Raw genomic sequence first — 21,538 nt, 5'->3', positions numbered from 1 at the left:
TGTTTCCCAACTTTGTCAAAAATCTCTAGCTCTAATTAAACTCTAGTTCTAATTTCGAAGAAACTGGTGGTCACAGCAAGACTGAACAATTTGTTTCCTTGAAAATAGTGTTTACAAACTGTGTACCACTGTTTGGCAATTCATTGACATTTCTTTTTAAAAATGGGCCAAATATTGTGGATTTCTCCAGAAGTTCTATGCACAAATTGCATGGTTCTAAAAGTAGGGTAGCAAGAAGATTGTTGTGTAAGTAACAAAGAATCAAACCACAACGTTTATGGCAGTTTAAACTGAATCCTCAGAATCTCAGAAATACTGGCTCACCAGACAGATTACAGCCCAAAGGATTTGGGTGTTTGAAATGCTATGGATATTTTATTCAATTAGGTATAATTATATACTCCATTTTTATACACTGTTTGAAACTACAGTCCTGGTCCAGTGCCAGAAGTATAACTGAGGAAGCAAATGTCTGATTTACAAGCCCTTCTGAATTAGAAGATTTAGGTGATTCCATAAGAAGTTGCAAAGTACATGGTAATTACCCAAAGGATCCAACTGGTTCACATTTTACTATATTAGCAACAGCTACAGAATGAGATAAGAAAACAGCCTATTAAATATCTGTACAACATTTATGGGTTGTCAAAAATAGGCCATTACTTATCGTGAGATAGAACTTGTACGTCTTTGAAATGTGGGAGGAAACTGGAGCACCTGGAGGAAACCCACGCAGCCACAGGGAGAATGTACAAACTCCTTAGACAGCAGTGGGAATTGAACCCAGGTTGCTGGCACTGTAAAGTGTTACGTTCACCGCTACACTACTGTGCCTCCCCACAATATTAGAGTGCCTGCTCTACTCTGTCACTACCTGTGACATCGCTACTCTGGGAAAAATATTTTGCTTGTTGACTTTATCTATGCCTCTCAATTTTATAAATTTCCAATCAGGGCTCCCCCAGTCTCCGACGGTCCAGAGAAAACAATCCATGTTTGTCCAACCCCTCTCGATTATGAATACCCTCTAATTCAGGCAGCATCCCAGTAAACCTCTTCTGAACCCTCTATAAAGCTGTCATATTCTTCTTGTAATGGAGCAACCAGAACTGTAAACAATACTCCCAGTGCACCCTAACGAAAAGTTTTATACAATTGCAACAAGACTTCCCGACTCTTATACTCTATGCCCCTGGCAATGAAGGCAAGCATGCCGTACACCTTCTTTACCACTGTGCATCTATTCAGGGAAGTATGGATTTGGACCCAAAGTTTAAAATCTATATATTTTTTTAAATAAAGCAAAACTGACGTGGGAAATTCTAAATCTTCAAGGAACACAGAAGACAAAGTTAGCATTTTAGAATAGACAGTTTTCCCAATAAATCTCAGCAGTAACATGCAAGCAGATGACACAGCCAATTGCAATGCCCCAGAATCATTCCAAGTTTGAAACCATGCCCAATAATAATAAAGCATTCCCTAATGTTAAGTCTGCATCCAAATCTTGCATACCACTGAACTCAAACTTAGTTCTCAAATAATTTTATTTATCCAAAATCTCAAATTAGTACTGTGATCACAATTATAGTTTATACTTTCTTTATTAAACCAGACACTGCCATAATTGATGGTACAATGGAAAAGGAATTCCAACCAGGACTGATGTCAGTGTTAAAACTCAGCTTAAAGCAAGGCTTCATTTTCACATCATCATTGATATTAGGGGCCTTTTGATCTGGCAATAAAGTCAATAAATTAATGATTACCCAAGCAGCAAAATTGATGAACACTGGAAAGGCACGAGCAGTCTGGATTTGTTTGGGTATACATGCCAACTAATTATTAGATACACATCAAGGAGCAGCAAATTAAAATGCCATGTACAGCAGAGTGTAACCCATTTATATTCGTAGAAAGACATGGGGTAGCTGTGTCAAAACTCACATTTAAGGGTGGGGTGGGAGGAAAGAAATGGACAGCAGGTTAACCACCTCCAAAACAGAGCACTCAAATTTTGCTTCCTGCCACTGCCAATGCCCAACATTTAGAGTGCACCATAACAAATAGTTTCAAGACAATGCAACAGTATCAAAAGGAATGCAATCTGATAATAAGAGCATTGAGAAAATAAAAAAAAAGGGGAGGACTCAAGGCTGAGAAAACCAAAAGCAAATTTAAAAAAAAATTGAACAAGATGATGGATTTTTGTGGCTGGGTAGATGGAGGGCAAAAAAAAAAAAAAAAAAAAATCGCAGTATCGACAATGCACACCACAATCAATGCTGGTTTGCTCCATGGTATTCAAAAAACCAAGTCAATCTAATTTGCTGCAACATTGTTAGTTTACTGATTAGATGCTCTGCAGACTACAAATCCTTGTCAGTGTAACAAAATAGGGTTCTAACAATGTAATTCTTAGAAGGTTTTAGAGAAAAAGGAAGAACCAAAGCACGTACAGAACAGATTACAAATGGAAGATAATGGTATTGGTGACATTGAGAACAAGGGGAGGTGGCAAGATTTAAAAGAAAAAAATCAAACTTACAGGTATTCCTTTTCCTTTGTATTTCTTGATATCATCGTCAGTAATAGATGAAGGAACAGCAAAGAATTGTGGAAGTCTATATGTAAAAAAAATCCAAGCATATTTTTGAAAATACAAAGTGTAGTCATTGAATAACAAACTTGTTGCATTTCATTGATGATCCTTCGGTTCATAAAGTTGGAAGCATGCCAAATTGAAGCAGCCTTCAATACTTATATCTCAATGTCCTAAATTCAATTCAGATGATTGTGTCGCCAACTGTAGCCATGTCACTTCAGTTAACCATTTAGACGCTGCACTTTCCCTATATTATTCATGCTTTTCACCTTCGAGCTTCCATTAATTTCTGATTTGATGGAGATGTCGATACCTTAAACTTCAATGTACAACTATTGCTCTCAACTTCATTGAGTCACAAGAAATGTTAACAATTACTTATTTAATCGCAATTTCTAATTATCCTCGATAATGTGAGTTCACCTTCACAAATTGCAGTTATCCTGGTGACCAGTGTATGCCGATGTTCATTTTAACTAAATTCAGTTCTATTTGTTCTTTTGGTTGTAACCTTTTGACCATTCACAACATTAAACACCTAAATTTTGACTGCATCTGTCAGATCTCTACTATTTCTGTAGAGTCCTATTGCCTTTAAATATTTTCATTCTCCTATCAACTCAGGTTTTACCTACTGCAAGGTCACTATGGTCTTGACATTTGATGAAAATAGTGACATCTAAAAGTAGATGCAGTATTTTAGCAGTGGGTCAACAAGTATTTTGCATGGGTGAGCATATGAAGGAACGTGCATGACTGATGTAGGGCAAATTATTCCAGAAAATACTGGCAAAATTTTAGTCCATTTTTCTACCATAACTAGTGCAGGGCTCTTAACTTAAAGAGACAAAGAAATACAGATAAGGAACAGTCTGTGTTGTAATTTCATGTCAGTCTTAAAATCTTTTAAGACACAAAACAGGGTTTACTTCAGCAAGTCTTTCCATGTTATTTAAAAGAGTAGCATGTTCAGGACATTTGCATTGATAGCAAAATGTTAAGAAACCATACACTGCTTTGGCAGCTCAATTGGGTCATGTGCTTTGGACAAAGTTACAACAAATCTATTTTTGTTGTATGAATGGCAGATAATGCATTTAGCAACCAAACTTAAATATTTATAGATACAACATTCAAAAAGTTCAAAATATCATCTAATCAAATTTAAGCAGCAATCAAGATGGCCAGGGGAAACAAACAACATAACCAAGTATAAAAACATTGTGACAAAACAAAGTAACCAGATTACAGAGTACTCTATCCCATTCCAATTACAGGCACATAAAAAAATTAAGTATTGAAGGCAAGAAACTAAGAGGTGATTTTCAGGTGGTAAGGCAGCATCTGTGGACAGAGAAACAATTGATGTTCCTGGTTAGTGACTCTTATCAGAAGTGGAAAAGTGAGAAAACACTCATGTTTTAAGTTGTGGGGAAGGGGAGGATTGGTAAAGAAAGATGGTCCAGATGACAAAGGCTTTTAAAACACTCTGGTTAAATGAAAGAAAGAATGAGGGCAATTAGAGAGAGAAAAAAAATACAGTGGCTGCTGTGTTCTCCACATGCCAATGGAAATCTGAAACTAAATTACAAACAAGATTATTGCAGGTTTCCTTCCTTTAATTGTCCTCAAGTATCACAGATCAGAGGGCATTGCATCAACTTCGCAGCCTTAGTTTCCACCCAATCATACACATTCCTTTTACTTTTCTCCCCCCAATCCCTCCCTACCATACTTATTTCTCCAGTCCTAAAGGGCCATATGTCTGAAAAATTACCCATTTCTCTCTGTCAATACTGCCTGGCCTGCTGATTATTTCTAGCATTTTGTCTTTATTTGGATCTCAGCATGTACTGATTTTGATTTTCAAAAGATGTTTCTTCTGACTCTCGCAGATAAAGACTGCAAAAATGTCAATGCAAGCTATGATTTCAGCAATGAAGATGTGATCTTATAGGTGCAGAGATAACAAATGAGCACTTTAGCATTTTTCATGACCTCAGGATGTTTTAAAGTACTTTACAAATTACTTTTGAAATCCAGTCACTGCTGTAATGCAATGAAATAGACAGGTCATTTACACACAAATTTTCAGTAACCAATGAGAAAAGTGACCAAACAATATTGTTGGTGGATGGATAAAAGTTGGTCCACATTGCTCCTCCAAGTCGGTTGGCAGGAAACAGAGGTCCACATCTTCTCCCAGACCAACACTGTCAGCATTGAACCCTACTTGCATTTAGTGAGCTATGCTGGGCAGGTCACATCATTCACATGCCCAACACCAGACTCTCAAAACAGACACTTTAATCCAAGCTCTGTTACAGAGAGAGAGCACCAAGAGGAGAGGTTAAAAAGATGTTCTCAAAACTCTTGAAAAATGTAGCATCCCCACCAACTCCTGGGAATATGTGGAGAAGCAGCATTTGTGATGGCACTGAGTACCTGAAGGCCATAAATTGGGAGCAAAGAAAAATTCAGTACAAATGGTGGAAGAAGAGCACCACCTCCTCAAGCACCCCCTGCCCCACTTGTGGCAGAATCACAGGTCCCACATTAAAAAAATTATTTAAAATGTGTTCAATTATTCCAGCTCCATTAGGTTATGCAGAACTAAAGAATTTCTATATCAAAAGAACTGGGCTGGGATGATACTTTACATCAGGTACAAACCATCCCAATGTAGTCTATAAAGATGAAGGAACTCTCCTTATACCAGTCAACATTTACCACTCATGGCAATTTATTTCTGGGACTTTGCTGTGTATTAGTTGGCTATGGCATTTCTCTATGCAGACTAACTATTCTTCAAAACCACGTTATTGTCCAAGCAGCATTTTTGGAATGCCATGAAAAGATGCTACATAGCATCTTCAATTACATCTTTCACAATGTATCCTCTTACTGTGGATGTGGACCATTTTCTTTAGCATGGAATTTAAAGTGGCATTTGTATATTTTTTGTTTTACTTGGGAAAGCAAAAAGACATTGTCAGATTTGCTTATTGCATTCCTAGCTAAAAGAAATTTGGTATGAAGTACAATATCCAACTATTGAACACTCACCGAGTGCTGATGCGGTAATTTTCATTAATGGAAATTACTCTGTTGCTCAATAGACCTCCTGTGCGATCCAGCTCCATTTTCCAGTCAACTTTGGTTTCAAACATTACAGTTGGTGGTTCCTCTTCAGCTGCCCCAGGACCAACTGGCAGAAAAAGTAATTAACCTTTTGTACTTCTGCCAACTAAACACCACTTATCACTTACCTTAGAACAATTTTTAATTGCTACATATAATTAGGAAGAAACCTCAGAAGTAAAAATATGGAATTCTTTTTCAGAGTTACAATTCGAATTTCAACAAAATCAAGGAAACAATAGGTTAACAGGAAAAAGAACTGACAAAATAATTGCAAAACCATTAGAATATGGTGCAAAGGCAGGAAAGTTTAAGAATATAAAGTGGTACATGTGCTGTTATTAATAACAGAGTGACCTACTTTAATCATCACTTCAACCAAGCAAATCCTCGAGTTAATTAGCATTCAGAACTGTCACCCTGCATGGGTATATGCAAAGTTTACTGCTTCTTGTTCTCAAATATACAAGTATTTCCGTGAGAGATCAAAAATTTCCCTTTCGTACTTTCACAATTAGTGATTGTGCATTTTCTCTCTGTAAAAACAGCCATGTGAAACACCTATTTAAAGACTTTGATTAATATATACTTTTCCCTTTTACACTGGCCTTTATGCTCTACACAGGAATAATAAACAAGTCATGCTCAAACAGGGCAAGAAGCCAGTAAAACTAACCAATTAAAATAGTTACTATGAAACTCAATTTCAAGGAATTTTGCTGCATACTTGGTATTTAGGTTACAAAAATCTTACTTTCTTCTCCATTTTGACAAAGATGCCCTTGTACATCATATCATTAAAATCACACACGTGATGTTTGAAAAGGTATGAGAAGGTGAGGTTGAGCGAGGACAAGATCTCACAATCAACATTCACAAGCTAACTCTTGCTCCACCCCTTCCTTATACTGGCTCTCTCTCTCCCCTCCATCTTTCAGTTCTGAAGGGTCTCAACCCAAAATGTAAACTGTCCATTTCCCTCTATGGATGCTGCCTGACCCACTGAATTCCACCAGCGTCTTGTGCACTGATTCACAAACCAACCATTGTTCACCCAAGAAATCTACTGGTCATGATGCAGGAGAACAATTTGGATAGATAGAGTACCAAAGCCTGCCACATACTGCACAGTACAGGTCCTCCCCAGCTTATGAACACCCAACTTACATATAGCCTGTAATAACAATAAGTGTTTGGGAGAACATCAGGATGGATTTGCCGGCAGCTGCAGGGATCTTCTGCCGTGCGGGAACTCAGTTTGCGGCCACATTTGTTTTATGTGAACTGTTTGGGTTATGAAGAGTTCACAGGAACGTAACCCTGCTATAGCCTGGAGATGACCTGCAACAGTATGCAACAACATAAAACTGGAGCCATACAGCCAATGAAGGCCATACAACCATGAATCATTGGGCTCTCTTCCAGGGCAGGTGGGACATGTATAAGTGGGACGGTTTGCACCTGGAGGGGGACCAATATCCTTGCAGGAAGGTTTGCTAGTGCTGCTTGGGGATGGTTTAAACTAGAGTTGCAGGGGTGTGGGAACCAGAGTGGCAGGGCAGCAAGTGGAGTGGTTGTGGGGAAAGCAGATATTAAGCCTGCAAGCAGAGACAGAAAGTGACAGGTTGACGAGCATGGTGGAACTTATGTTCTGAGATGCATCTATTTCAATGCGAGGAATATTGTACCATAGAACCATACAGCACAAAACAGGCCCTTCGGCCCACCATGTTGTGCCGTCCATTATACCACCCTCACACTATCTAACCCTTTCCTCCTGCATATCCCTCTATCTCACATTCCTCCATATGCCTATCCAACAAAGTCTTGAACCTGTCCAATGTATCTGCCTCCACCACCGCCCCAGGCAGTGCATTCCATGCACCAACCACTCTGAGTGAAAAACCTCCCCCTGACATCTCCCCTGAACCTCCCACCCATTACCTTAAAGCCATGCCCTCTCGTTTTGAGCATTGGTGCCCTGGGAAGGATGTGCTGGCTGTCTACTCTATCTATTCCTCTCAATATTTTATATACCTTTATAGGCAAGGCAGATGAACTTAGAGCATGGATCAGCACATGGAATTATGATGTTGTAGCCATTAGTGAGACTTGGTTGCAAGAGGGGCAGGACTGGCAGCTCAGTGTTCTGGGGGTTCTGATGTTTTAGACGTGAGAGAGGGAGGTACTAAAGGGGGAGGGGTGACATTACTCATCAGGGAAAATGTCACGGCAGTGCTCAGTGGACATACTGGAGGGCTCGTCTACTGAGCCAATATGGGTGGAACTGAGGAACAAGAGAGGGATGACCACATTAAATGTGACTATATTATAGACCTCCCAATCATCAGCAGGATTTAGAGGAACAAATAAAGAGAGATAGCAGACAGTTGCAAGAAAAATAAGGTTGTGATAGTAGGTGATTTTTTAAACTTTCCACACATTGACTGGGACTCCCATAGTGGAAAGGGATTGGATGGAAAGTTTCCTCAATATGTAGAAGTCCCAACTAGAGAAAGCACAATACTAGATCTCTTCTTAGGGAACAAGACAGTGCACATGACACAAGTGTGTCTAGGGGAACACTTTGGATCTAGTGATCATAATTCCATTAGTTTCAAGATAATTATTGAGAAGGATAGGACTGGTCCTCGGGTTAAGATCCTAAATTGGAGGAAGGTCAATTTTGATGGCCTCATAAGGGATCTGGCAGGCATGGATTGGGACAGGCCATTTTCTAGCAAAGAGATGCTTAGTAAGTGGGAGGCTTTCAAAAGTGAAATATTGAGAGTACAGAATCTGTTTGTTCCTGTTAGAATAAAAGGCAAGGCTAACAGGTTTAGGGAACCTTGGTTATCAAGCAATATTGAGGGCCTAATAAAGGAGGCGCATATCAGGTACAGACAGTTGGAATCAAATGAGGTGCTTGAGTAGTACAAGAAATGCAAGAGAACACTTGAGAGAAATCAAGGGGGCAAAAAGAGGACGAGGTTGCTCTGGCAGACAGGGTGAAGAGAATCCCAAGGGTTTCCATAGCTATATTAAGAGCAAAAGGGTAGCAAGGGACAAAATTAATCCTCTTGAAGATCAGCATGGTCATCCATGCATGGAGCGGAGATGGAGGAAGATCTTAAATGGATTTTTTGCATGTGGAGACAGACAGACAGACTATAGAATGGAGGCAAAAGAGTAGTGAGGTCATGGACCATATCTGGATTACAGAAGACTGAAGAGCAGGTGCTGGCTATCTTGCGGCAATTAAAGGTGGATAAATCCCTAGGGCCTGACAAGGTGTCCCCTCAGACCTTGTGGGAGGCTAGTGCAGAAATTGTAGGGGCCCTGGCAGAGATATTTAAAACATCCTTAGCCACAGGTGAGATACCAGAAGACTGGAGGATAGCTAACATTGTTCTGTTGTTCAAGAAAGGCTCTAAACTGGGGAATTATAGGCCAGTGAGCCTGATGTCAGTCATGGGTAAAAGTCTGCTAATTCCCTTGCACTCTAGGGAATAAAGTCAGTTAAGAGAATGAGCAGAGATTTTTATAGAGGTATACAAAATTATGAGGGGTATAGATAGGGTGAATGCATGCAGGCTTTTCCTCCCTAAGGTTGGTTGAGATATTGGTTTAGGGCAAAGGGTGAAATATTTAAGGGGAAACTTCTTCACTCAGAGGGTTGTGCAAGTGTGGAATGAGCTGCCAGAGGAAGTGGTAGATGCAGGTTCAATTGTGACATTTAAGAGAGGTTTGGATAGGAACGTGGATGGGAGGGGTTTGGAGGGATATGGTCTGGGTGCAGGTAGATGAGACTAGGCAGAAGATCAGGTCAGTGTGGCCTAGATGGGCCAAAGGGCCTGTTTCTGTGCTGTAGTACTCCATGACTATGACATTGTTTCAAAAAGTCTCCAATTTTGGAAATATTTTATATAAATTAAATCAATTACATTAAAATATTAATATAAATTTAGTTAAAATACATTTCTGAAGGTAAGTAAAAGGAAAATAAAACTTAACCCAAACTTAGTTATAATAAAGGTCACCAACCCCATTCAAATGAACAATATAGAGGACAAATGGATAGCAGCTCCAAGAAACTGCCACCCACCTCAGAGTGCAATGCAGCTAAATGTCTCACATTAAAAGATAGATTAGATTCAACTATTTTTGCCAGTGACGAGTATATATTGCTCCATTTCTAAATTTTTATCTAGATTTGCTGTTTAAATGAGGTAACAATTTGGCACAATTGCCACTTGCAGTAAAGCAAATTGTTTTCTACTAATATGCTGAACTTCCTTCCAAATAGAACATGGAACAATAGAACACAGGAACAGGCCTTCATCTCAGAACGTCTGTGCCGACCATGATGTCAATCCAAACTAATCCCATCAGCCTGAATGTAGTCGACATCCCTCCATCCTTTGCCTGTTCATGTGCCTGTCCACATGCCTCTTACACCCCTTTCTCTGGCAGCTCATTCCTGGCACATACCACTGTGTAGAAATATAACTTGCCTCATCGAAAGATAGCAAACAAAAAATTAGACTGAAATCAAAGGCCTTAAAATGTTCCACATGTCACCATATTTTGTTTGGCTGGGGGAGGAAGCAGCATTTTCAGTCCTTTGTAATTTCAGTCTTTAAAATTTTTTACTTTCTTCCAAATGTGGTGTTTCCTTATATCAAATAGCCTAATAAAGTGCAAGCAATACTCTAAAATACTACACCAAAATCAACATTTCAGCACTCTTAAAACACAAGACTCGGAATTCCAATTGTCCATTGAACATTTTGCCCTGAAATCTTTAAAGAAGTAAAAAGATGTACCCAGATTCCTTCAATTTCACTTTTTTCTCCAAATTTAAAGATTTTATCTTATCCTTTTGTTTTTCTCCCTCCTGAAGTGCACAAATTCATTTTTTTCACACCACTGATTTATATCAGTCATCTCTACCCTAGTTATGTCAGCAAAGTCGCAGCCATTCCTTGTACCCATATTAAGGTCACTTCAGTAAAAGTGAAAAGTGATCCATCTTGGCACAGATAACTGCAGTGTCCAGGCTGGAACTGGAGATAATTTTAAAACAGCAACAAGCTTTCCTCAAAGTTAGAAAGGCACAGGAAACTAAATGCAGTATTGCCTAAAACATACCAGAATACTTTGATCTAAACTGGTTCAATCCATTATATCTCATATGTAAAAAAACAAAAAAAAGGGAGGATTTATGAGGCATTACCTTTAAGACCACCTGCTGTGCCAACATAGGAGAAAGCAAACAAACATTTTAAAGAAGTTGGATTCAAACAATGGTGAACTATCCCCCGGATCAACTGAAAGAGAAAAAAAAACACATGTTTGCAATGAGTGCATGGAATTTTATTGATGGGGGATTTGGGGGGTGGGGGGGGGTGCTGGTGGGGAAAAGAGAGGAGGGAGGAAAGAGAAGGGATAGATGAGGAAGAGGAAAGAGGGTCAGAGGTAAGAATTAAATGATCCTATCCATTCCCAAGTCTGAAAGACTGAAAAAAAAATCAAATATTCAAGTGACCGAACTAATATTTTATTCCTTAAAAAGGCGACATTACAAATAAAAATAGTTCTCACAAATACACCAATTTCCTAACTTCAAAAATAAAATCCAATTTACAAAAATTATTCCCCAACACCATCTACAAAACAGCAAAATCTAAGTTCTTCCAGATTGATTAAGTTGCTCAAAAGAATCCCACAATAAAACTTGTCATCTGATAATTCTCCATCTCTGGAGGATACCACCTTTACCCTCCTTGGCACTTCCCCCACAAATGATGCAAGCACTTGTTTGCCCATCTCTATGGAACAGCATCTTAGTTCACTTTGTTCTTTCACATTCTTTATGCCAGGAGGGAGCTTAAGAATGGACTTAGGAGAGCTGGAAGGGGGCACAAGAAGTCCTTGGTGAGTAGGATCAAGGAAAACCCCATGGCATTCTACATGTACAGTGGCATGCAAAAGTTTGGGCACTCCGGTCAAAATTTCTGTTACTGTGAATAGCTAAGCGAGTAAAAGATGACCTGATTTCCAAAAGGCATAAAGTTAAAGATGACATGTTTCTTTAATATTTTAAGCAAGATTACTTTTTTATTTCCATCTTTTACAGTTTCAAAATAACAAAAAAGGGCCCGAAGCAAAAGTGTGGGCACCCTGCATGGTCAGTACTTAGTAACACCCCCTTTGGCAAGTATCACAGCTCGTAAATGCTTTCTGTAGCCAGCTAAGAGTCTTGCAATTCTTATTTGGGGGATTTTCGCCCATTCCTCCTTGCAAAAGGCTTCTAGTTCTGAGAGATTTTTGGGCCGTCTTGCATGCACTGCTCTTTTGAGGTCTATCCACAGATTTTCAATGATGTTTAGGGTGGGGGACTGTGAGGGCCATCGAAAAACCTTCAGCTTGTGCCTCGAGGTAGTCCATTGTGGATTTTGAGGTGTTTAGGATCCTTATCCTGTTGTAGAAGCCATCGTCTTTTCATCTTCAGCTTTTTGTTTTATACAGACAGTGTGATGTTTGCTTCCAGAATTTGCTGGTATTTAATTCAATTCATTCTTCCCTCTACCAGAGGAATGTTCCCTGTGCCACTGGCTGCAATGCAAGCACAAAGCGTGATCGATCCACCCCCATGCTTAACAGTTGGAGAGGTGTTCTTTTCATGAAATTCTGCACCCTTTTTCCCCAAACATCATTGCGGCCAAAAAGTTCTATTTTAACTTCATCAGTCCACAGGACTAGTTTCCAAAATGCATCAGGCTTGTTTAGATGTTCCTTTGCAAACTTGATGCCGAATTTTGTGGTGAGGACGCAGGAAGGGTTTTCTGATGACTCTTCCATGAAGGTCATATTTGTGTAGGTGTCGCTGCACAGTAGAACAGTGCACCACCACTCCAGAGTCTGCTAAGTCTTCCTGAAGGTCTTTTGCAGTCAAATAGGGGTTTTGATTTGCCTTTCTAACAATCCTACAAGCAGTTCTCTCAGAAAGTTTTCTTCGTCTTCCAGACCTCAACTTAATTACATTACGAACTGAGGAAACTGTCACCTGAAAACTCTTTGCTATCTTCTTATAGCCTTCTCCTGCTTTGTGGGCATCATTTATTTTAATTTTCAGAGTGCTAGGCAGCTGCTTAGAGGAGCCCATGGCTGCTGATTGTTGGGACAAGGTTTGAGGAGTCAGGGTATTTATAAAGCTTTGAAATTTGCATCACCTGGCCTTTCCTAACTGACTGAACAAGCCATAGCCCTAACAAGCTAATGAAGGTCTGAGACCTTGGTAAAAGTTATGAGCTCAAATCTCTTGGGGTGCCCAAACTTTTGCATCGTGCTCCTTTCCTTTTTTCACTCTAAAATTGTACAAAACAAAAATAATACACTAATCTTGCTTAAAACGTTGAAAAGAATGTTTCATCTTTAAATTTATGACTTTTGGAGATCAGTTCATCTTCTACTCACTTAACTATTCACAGTAACCAGGGGGTGCCCAAACTTTTGACCAGGGGGTGCCCAAACTTTTGCATGCCACTGTACGTGAAGAATAAGAGGATGACTAGAGTGAGGGTAGGACCGATCAGGGATAAAAGAGGAAACGTGCCTTGAGTCGGAAGAGGTTGGGAAGGTCCTTGGTAAATACCAAAGCAAAGTATTCATTAGAGAGAGAGACCTTGGCATTTGCGAGGATGGCGTAAAACAGATTGATATGTTAGGGTATATCGATATGAGGAAAGAGGATGTGCTGGAACTATTGAAAGACATTAGGATAGATAAGTCACCGGGGCCCAATGGGATATATCCAAGGTTATTACAGGAAGCTAGGGAAGAGACTGCTGAGCCTTTAGTGACGATCTTTGCGTCCTCACTGGATGCAGGGGTAGTGCCAGATGATTGGAGGGTGACAAATGTTGTTCCTTAAGAAAGGGAGTAGGGATAACCCTGGGAATTACAGACCAGCAAGTCTTACTTCAGTGGTGAGCAAATTACTGGAGAAGATTCTTATAGACAGGATATATGAACATTTGGAGAAGCATAGGCTGACTGGGGACAGTCACCATGGCTTTGTGAGGGGCAGGTCATGCCTCACAAGACTGATTGAATTCTTTGAGGATGTGACAAAGCATATTGATGAAGGTAGAGCAGTGAATGTGGTGTACATGGATTTTAGTAAGGTGTTTGATAAGGTTCCTCATGGAAGGTTCATTCAAAAAGTCAGGAGGCATGGGATCCAGGGAAACATGGCTGTGTGGATTCAAAATTGGCTTGCCCATAGAAGACAGAGGGTGGTGGTAGATGGAGCATATTCTGCCTGGAGGTCAGTGACCAGTGGTGTTCCGCAGGGATCTGTTTTGGGACCCCTGTTCTTTGTGATTTTTATAAATGACTTGGATGAGGATGTGGAAGGGTGGGTTAGTAAGTTTGCTGATTATACAAAGGTTGGTGGTGTTGTGGATAGTGTAGAAGGTTGCTGTAGATTACAACAGGATATTGATAGAATGCAGAGCTGGGCTGAAGTGGCAGATGGAGTTCAACCCGGATTAGTGTGAAGCGATACACTTCGGGAGATTGAATTCTAAGGTGGAACACAAGGTTAATGGCAGGAGTCTGAGTAGTGTGGCAGAACAGAGGGATCTTGGGGTCCACATCCATAGATCCCTCAAGTTTGCCACGCAGGTCGATAGGGTTGTTAAGGCGGCGTATGGAGTGTTGGCCTTCATTAGTCGGGGTACTGTGTTCAAGAGCCACGAGGTAATGTTGCAGCTCTATAGAACTCTGGTTAGACCACACTTGGAGTATTGTGTTCAGTTCTGGTTGCCTCATAGAAAGGATGTGGAAGCTTTAGAGAGGGTGCAGAGGAGATTTACCAGGATGTTGCCTGGATTGGAGAGCATGTCTTATGAGGATAGGTTGAGCAAGCTAGGGCTTTTCTCTTTGGAGAGGAGGAAGAGAGGTGATTTGATAGAGGCGTACATGATAAGAGGCATAGATCGAGTGGACAGACAGATGTTTTCCCCCAGGGCAACAATGGCTAACACAAGGAGGAGTCAATTTTAAGGGTGATTGGAGGAAGATAAGGGGAATGTCAGGAATAAGTTTTTTTTTAAAAAAAAGCAGAGTGGTGGGTGCGTGGAATGCACTGCTGGCAGAGGTTGTGGGGGCAGATACATCAGGGACATTTAAGAGACTCTTAGATAGGCACATTGAATGATAGAAAAATAGGGGGGCTATGTGGGAGGGAAGGGTTAGATAGATCTTAGAGCAGGATAAGATGTCAGCCAAAGGGCCTGTACTATGCTCTGCTGTAGTGTTCTATGTTCTGCAGCAAGCACTGCTGCAATCAACATCACATCAACAAATGTGCCTTGCACACATCTGGAAATGAGGAATAAGGAGGTCCACATGAGCTAAAGGGTGCTATTGACCCATGGATACATTCTCAGATCATTAAAAATAGTAATGCTTTAACAAAAGACAAAAATTTGCAGAGCTCATTTTTAGAGGAGCAGAGTTGAAATACAGGAAGGAGAGCATGGAAACCACAAGAACAGAAGCTGCAATTGTGGCAAGTTATTTATATTAGCGTCTTTTACATAGGATGTCTCAAAGCATTTCAGATGTCAGACAAAATTAGGACCACACCAAGAAAATTAGGCCAGGTGACTGAAGGTTTAGTTTCAGAGTGTCTTAATGAGAAGAGCAGAAAAATGGAGAGATTTAGGAAGGATATTCCGGAGCCTGGGGCCAAGACAGCAAAGCTGCAACAGTGAAAAATCAGCAGCACCTGCTGGGGGCCAGAATTTAAGGAAAGGAAGTTGCTGAGACAAGGAGGGCCACTCCATGAACCGAACCTAAAACTTGAGAATGAAATTTTGGAGATGGGACTGGAGGGACTGGGATCAACTGCAGATCAGCTATTAGAGTGAAACTTAAATGGAGGTTGTGACACAGGTAACAGTTACATTTGAGCTGGTTTATGGAGGAAAGCACGGGAATAGGCAAGTCCAGGAAGTGACATTTTGGTGGTCCTCTCCACATTCTACCCCCCCCCCCCCCAACCCCCCCAAAAAACCCCCTTGAGTAAATCTCAATATGTAAGCATCACTGATCAATGGTTGTTTACCTGGAGATCAGTTGTGAATTGTGGGGTTCATATGGTAATGATCATCCTACAATATTGTATTAAAACCCTAATTTCTAACATCAAGACCATCCACAAGTCATGAGTGCTTTGGAAACAACCACATGTTCATAGTTTTCCTCATTTTGCTTTTTTAAAAAAAAGTTTCCCTTAAAAAAAAAGAACACACTACATTGAGAATGTTATGGCAATAGAATTGTCTAAGCATAGCCATCCTGCCCAGTGTCATGAAGTAGTCACCATCTGGCTTACTCGTGCACAGTGGTTCTCCCAAAGCAAGAAATATTTTCAAACATGACTTCAAGGATATTTACTACAGAAGCATTTCTCAAACAGACAAGAACAAAAAAAAAGTAAGGAATCTTGCTTAAATTACATTTGGGGCAGAAAGTTTGATTTTCATTTACCCTTCTTGCATCCTCTTCCTTGGAATATCTCAAGCCAAATTGAAAGATCCGAAAATCTTTACAATAGAGAAGCAACTTCTCGGGAATTCTGTTCTTTATAGCACCAGGCAGTAGAGGCTTCTTCTTGTCATCATAAACTAAAAGAAAACATACATAAAAGTTATTGCTTTATCTCCAAGGATTTGTAAGGCCGAGCAGCACTTTTCACAGCTTCTTTCCAAAGTGCTTTTTAATCAAAGTAGTACTTTTGAAATATTGTTGATGTAGGTAGCCAAATTTGTGCACAGCAAGTTGAGAGTTGTTGGTTAATTTGCTTTTCACGATGTGCAATAAGAGATAAATATAGGCCAGCATGCCAGAGGTGACATTTCCTGCTCATTCAAATAGCATCAGGATACCTTCCACTCCACCCAAGAGGATAGACAAGTCCTCCATCTAACGTAAAAGCTGAAATTCAGCCACTCCAACACCACAGCATTCCTCCAGTGCTGCACTGGAAAGTCAGCCAAAAGTGTGTGCATTCAGGTTTCTGGAGTAGGAATTGAAGGTACAACCTTTGATTTAGATTTGCCATAAACAAAACAGCCAACATTTGAAATGAATGGCAAATTACAAAATTTCCACTCTTTAACCTTACCATTAATCAACACAGTTAAAGCACCAATTTTACTACTACGAATCCAAGAGTTTAGATATTTATGACTGTATTTTATTGCTCCATTTTAAAAGGAGATACGAGTTTCAGAAACATACACACCTTCATAGCAACTAAGACTATTCTAAAACAAAAATAAATTAAGAGCATCATGATTTGTCACTTTGAAATTCCCCACTCCTGACAAGCATACAATGTGAAATACCCAGAAGTTTCAATATGGTAGTGGTCAAGAGCAAGGAGCAAAACAGACTTGCTTCACCAAAATTATAGAGAAGATTTTACAGGGAAGATAATAACCATATCAAAAATTAAATAGTGTTTTATTTATATCTGCAGCATCTGCAGTGTACTACAAACACTCAGCAGGCCAGGCTTCATCTGCAGACAGAAGCAGAGTTAATGTTTCAGGTCTATAATTTTTCATCATTACAGACACAGCAGTAAAGGCAGCAACACTACAATTTTGGGTCATTCAGTCTTGGTCTTCACACCACATACTCCATTTGTTATAACAGTCACCTAAATATTAGAAGGTGCAAGGCACTCAAGTACAGTATTTAACAGAAGGCATCTTAAATGAAAGCTTAAATTTTTCTTTTAATGTTTTCCCCCCCATGGACACAGACACACAGCTCTGCAGCTCTTTGTAAACACCTGGTGTACAATTTAGTTCCCAAGTAATAGCGACATTATTTCAAACTTGTTTCATTGACTCCAAAGGTCAAGACAACTGCAGAAGCAGTAAGATGGAATCATATATAAATGACATAAGTAATAGGACAACCTGACACTATTTTTGTTATACACGCATGTAAAACAGAATCCATAGATCCTCTACCTTTTTTAGCAAAATGTTATGTTGTTTGTGTGGCACGTGAACAAATTTAATAGAAGTCATTTGATGCGATCTTTTCTCTCAAAACCTTCCCTAACAAAAAGTCTCCATGTTCCCAGAAGCATTCTGCTCCTTGCAGTCATCCTGCAATACACTCCCCATAACGTACACGTACAGGCCTCAGGCAAGCCAGTCAGCCAAAGAGCATCTAAACTGTGGCTGTCAAGGATTACTGCAGATAAAGTAGATAAAAATCAGCAATAATGTAAGTGAATGGCAGAAAATGCTTGAAAACTTTAATGGTCTAATTCAGAGCCCTTTCTTCACCACACACAAAAACAGTCAGTACGTACACAATTACAGAACCAAAAACACTAAAACAAATAAAAATGCTAGATGGTATTTATTTATTTTATTACATTACCTCCAAAGATCTGGTCCACACAAAGTAAGGATATGTCATTTTCACCCATCAGTTTATTCCTATAGGATTGTTCCTAAAATGAAAATTACAGGAAAGAGAAATTTACAGATATAGGAGGGTAACCAAGGTCACACGCATAATAACAGCCACCTAGATCTTAACAATCCTCGATATTTTCTACAAGTTCTCCAGTTACATAGAATATACTAGTAGGTTATGCATGGCATTGCTTTTAGGTAGCAAAGATAACAAAACCATAAACATTAATAGATCAAGTCTGCTCTGCCATTCAAAATGATCACAGCTGTTTCATCTAGGCCTCAGCTGCACTTCCTGCCTGTTCCCTGCAAGCCTTAACATTCCTTTCGTCCAAAAATCTATTTATTGCAATCTTGAAATACCCAAATGACTCAAACTCTACAACTGAGTTGGAGAAGATTCTTGACCCTAAGAAATTCTTCATCTTCATTTTAAATGGTTGACCCCTTATTCCAAAACTATAACCCCCTAATCCTAGATTACTTTGTCAGGACAAACATCCTCCCTGCATCAATTCTGTCAAATCCCCTCAAAATCTTCAATATTTCAATAAGATTACCTTTTTTCCTAATCTCAAATGAGATCAGATCCAATATGCTCAACCTTTCCTCAAAGACAGGCTCCTTCATCCCAGGAATTAGCCTAATGAATCTTCTCCAAAGCCAATATACCTTTTCTTAAGGAAGGAGATCAACACTACATGTTATTCCAGACATTATCATACCAACAACTTCTACAGTTGTAGCAAAACTGCTCAACTTCTATACTCCACCCTCTTGCTGTAGATAGTTCATTTGGAGATTAAAAGGCAAAGCAGAAAGACAGATAATGATCAATGACAATGTTTATGCCACTACATACCTCAACGAACTTGCAATGGCTGCACAAGATGCAATTTGTGCATTCTTTGCTCCTCCCTACCCTTCCATTATTCACAAAATTATGGTAAGTAGTTTCAGCTCCACTTCATTTTCTAGAGTGTTTTTAAGAATTTACTGGAAACATCACTGGCAAAGACAACAACAGCATCTCCATTGGCCAACTTGATCAGGTGGTGCAGATCTGACTACAGATGCAACAATGAATCACAGCATCCAAATGCCTCAAGAATCTTTGCAGGATTATCCTTTTTAAAGTAGTCAGGGATAATTCACCCCATCCTATTTACTTAGGAGAAAAACTATTATATGCTTTTCTTAAAAAAAAACTCCACATACCATGCCCTGATTATTCATAAAAAGAGATTCTAGAAATTTCACTAGTTTGTATTGATCTCTGTACCATTCTCTACTTAACAAAAGTGATACAACTCCCATTTTGGATAACTTTTCATACTTCTGGGCAGCAGAGCCCAGGTTCTTCTGGTTTTCACATGCATGGACATTGAACCAATTTACACAACTTCCTCTGAATAAAAATGCAAAAGAAACATTTACACAGGATCACTTTTCCCTTGAGCAATCATTGTTATCAGCAGCATCACTTCTTTTGCTGAGATTTGTTCCTCAAAACTCCTCAAATCTCCAAGTCACTGCCTCCATTGTCAAACCATTTGCTTTAAGCAGACACCTGCTTCCGTTCTTTAAAACTGCTGTTACAAATCAGTGTTCCAGCCAATGCCCCATGCTGGTTGCCAAACTTAATTTTGGCCTCAGACTCAACCTCTAGAAAGTGAAATGGATGCATTCCAGCTTCCTAAACCAAACTGGAGTAAGCAATACACAAAAAGCAATATTCAAGCCTCAAACGATCCAGGCACTGGCATAAAAGATCATTCTCCACCCCTTTAGTACAAAAAGATGATATGCCGTCTACAAAACCAAATAAAGACAGATGCACTTCCAGCAGCCAAAGTACTTTTTAAAGATATTATTTATAGGGCATGGCCATTGTTGGTGAGGTTATCATTAATTACCCAAATACCCTCAAAACAGGTCATGGCGAGTCACTTTCTTGAATTGGAGCAGTTCTTCTGGTCAAGCTACTCCTGTTGTTGTTGGCCAATAATGAAGAGGAACTACTGACATTTCCAAATAAGGGTGGTGTTTCACTTGAAAGGAAACGTGATGGTGGTGTTCCTATGTGCCTGATGCCTGTCCCTCATTACAATGGAGCTTTGGTGGTGCAGTCAGAATAGCCTTACTGAAGCTTACCACATCATCCAACAATTGTTCAGCACTTAAAAAGGAAATCTTGAAATTTGTACAGATGAGTTTTCCATAAAATCCCCGTTGTAACGAATCTTCCCGACTATATTTCACAACAGTGTTTGCTTCACAAATTACAAGTTCCCCTGTGCAAGACAAAGTGGAAAATATTAAAACCTTGGAAAATTCATTGCATTGACACATTCAATAAAGAAAAAGATTACTCTTTATCACATTACTAAATCTCTCATCCCAGCAAAGCCCCACTGTTCTTTCTCCAAGGCACAGACATCCTTGATAAATTGCAATACTCAGATCCAGTCACAATAATCCAGTTGAGGCATAATAAATATGAAAAGTTTAGTATTTCCTTTATAATAGTGCACTTTGGATTTTAAATGATGGCAGGAAACCATCAAAAGTTAATTTCTGTGCTTAATTAATAGAATGCTGCAAAGAACAGGATTCCTCATTTAAGAAAATCTGCACTATTGTAATTCCAGAACACACAAGTTAGTTGATCAGCACCTAGTTTATCACTGGGAAGCTGAAAATTTTGGAAAGGAAACAGGAATTAAATTTTCTGATCCAAAGAACACAGGTCTGCTACAGAAATCAGCAAGTTCACATGCTTGGATAATACAGCATGCTTCATGACCCTTAGAACTTTGTATCTTCTGTTATGAAATTCACATTAGTCAGGCCTCCCACCAATTTGTCATTCACGATACTCCAGCCGATTTAATTGAGGAGAACTACTGCCATACCCAAACAAATCCTTGTCTATTTTCCCAATGGGGATCAATGGATAACAATCAACTCTAAACCCTCCCCTTCAAAACACAAAATGCTCACTGCAGAGGAGCATTATAATTTTATTTACCTGGTAATAAGTGTGGCTTCAGGTCATCATTACTTTCCTTTTTTTTAATTTCCTGGGGGGAAAAAAATAAATCTACTATTATATCAATCCATGACTGTAGACAACATAATCTGTATAAACTCTGGAACAATCATAAACTTATATTATGCATGGTGTCAAATGGATCATTCATGATTATGTGCTCCACAAGCTTACTATTCTCCAATATGAATATCATGGAATTATAGAAATTCATTATACAAA

General features: G+C 39.4%; 1 protein-coding gene across 3 annotated transcripts in view; it reads right to left on the bottom strand.

Moving 5' to 3' along the window:
* The window catches only part of mtmr12 (myotubularin related protein 12), a 67,771-nt gene that overhangs the window by 22,335 nt on the left and 23,898 nt on the right, over positions 1 to 21,538 (bottom strand). For all 3 annotated transcript variants that reach the window (XM_052010452.1, XM_052010451.1, XM_052010453.1), the window contains exons 2-8: positions 21,296 to 21,347; positions 20,419 to 20,558; positions 18,227 to 18,299; positions 16,310 to 16,446; positions 10,983 to 11,076; positions 5,672 to 5,813; positions 2,549 to 2,624 (exon numbers count right to left, since the gene is read on the bottom strand). In XM_052010452.1, the coding sequence (XP_051866412.1) occupies positions 2,549 to 2,624; positions 5,672 to 5,813; positions 10,983 to 11,076; positions 16,310 to 16,446; positions 18,227 to 18,299; positions 20,419 to 20,558; positions 21,296 to 21,347 (714 nt within the window). The remainder of the gene's footprint in view (positions 1 to 2,548; positions 2,625 to 5,671; positions 5,814 to 10,982; positions 11,077 to 16,309; positions 16,447 to 18,226; positions 18,300 to 20,418; positions 20,559 to 21,295; positions 21,348 to 21,538) is intronic.

Source organism: Pristis pectinata, chromosome 2 (assembly GCF_009764475.1).
Source record: "Pristis pectinata isolate sPriPec2 chromosome 2, sPriPec2.1.pri, whole genome shotgun sequence".
Taxonomy (NCBI): Eukaryota; Metazoa; Chordata; class Chondrichthyes; order Rhinopristiformes; family Pristidae; genus Pristis; species Pristis pectinata.
This window is presented reverse-complemented; position numbering and strand designations above follow the sequence as displayed.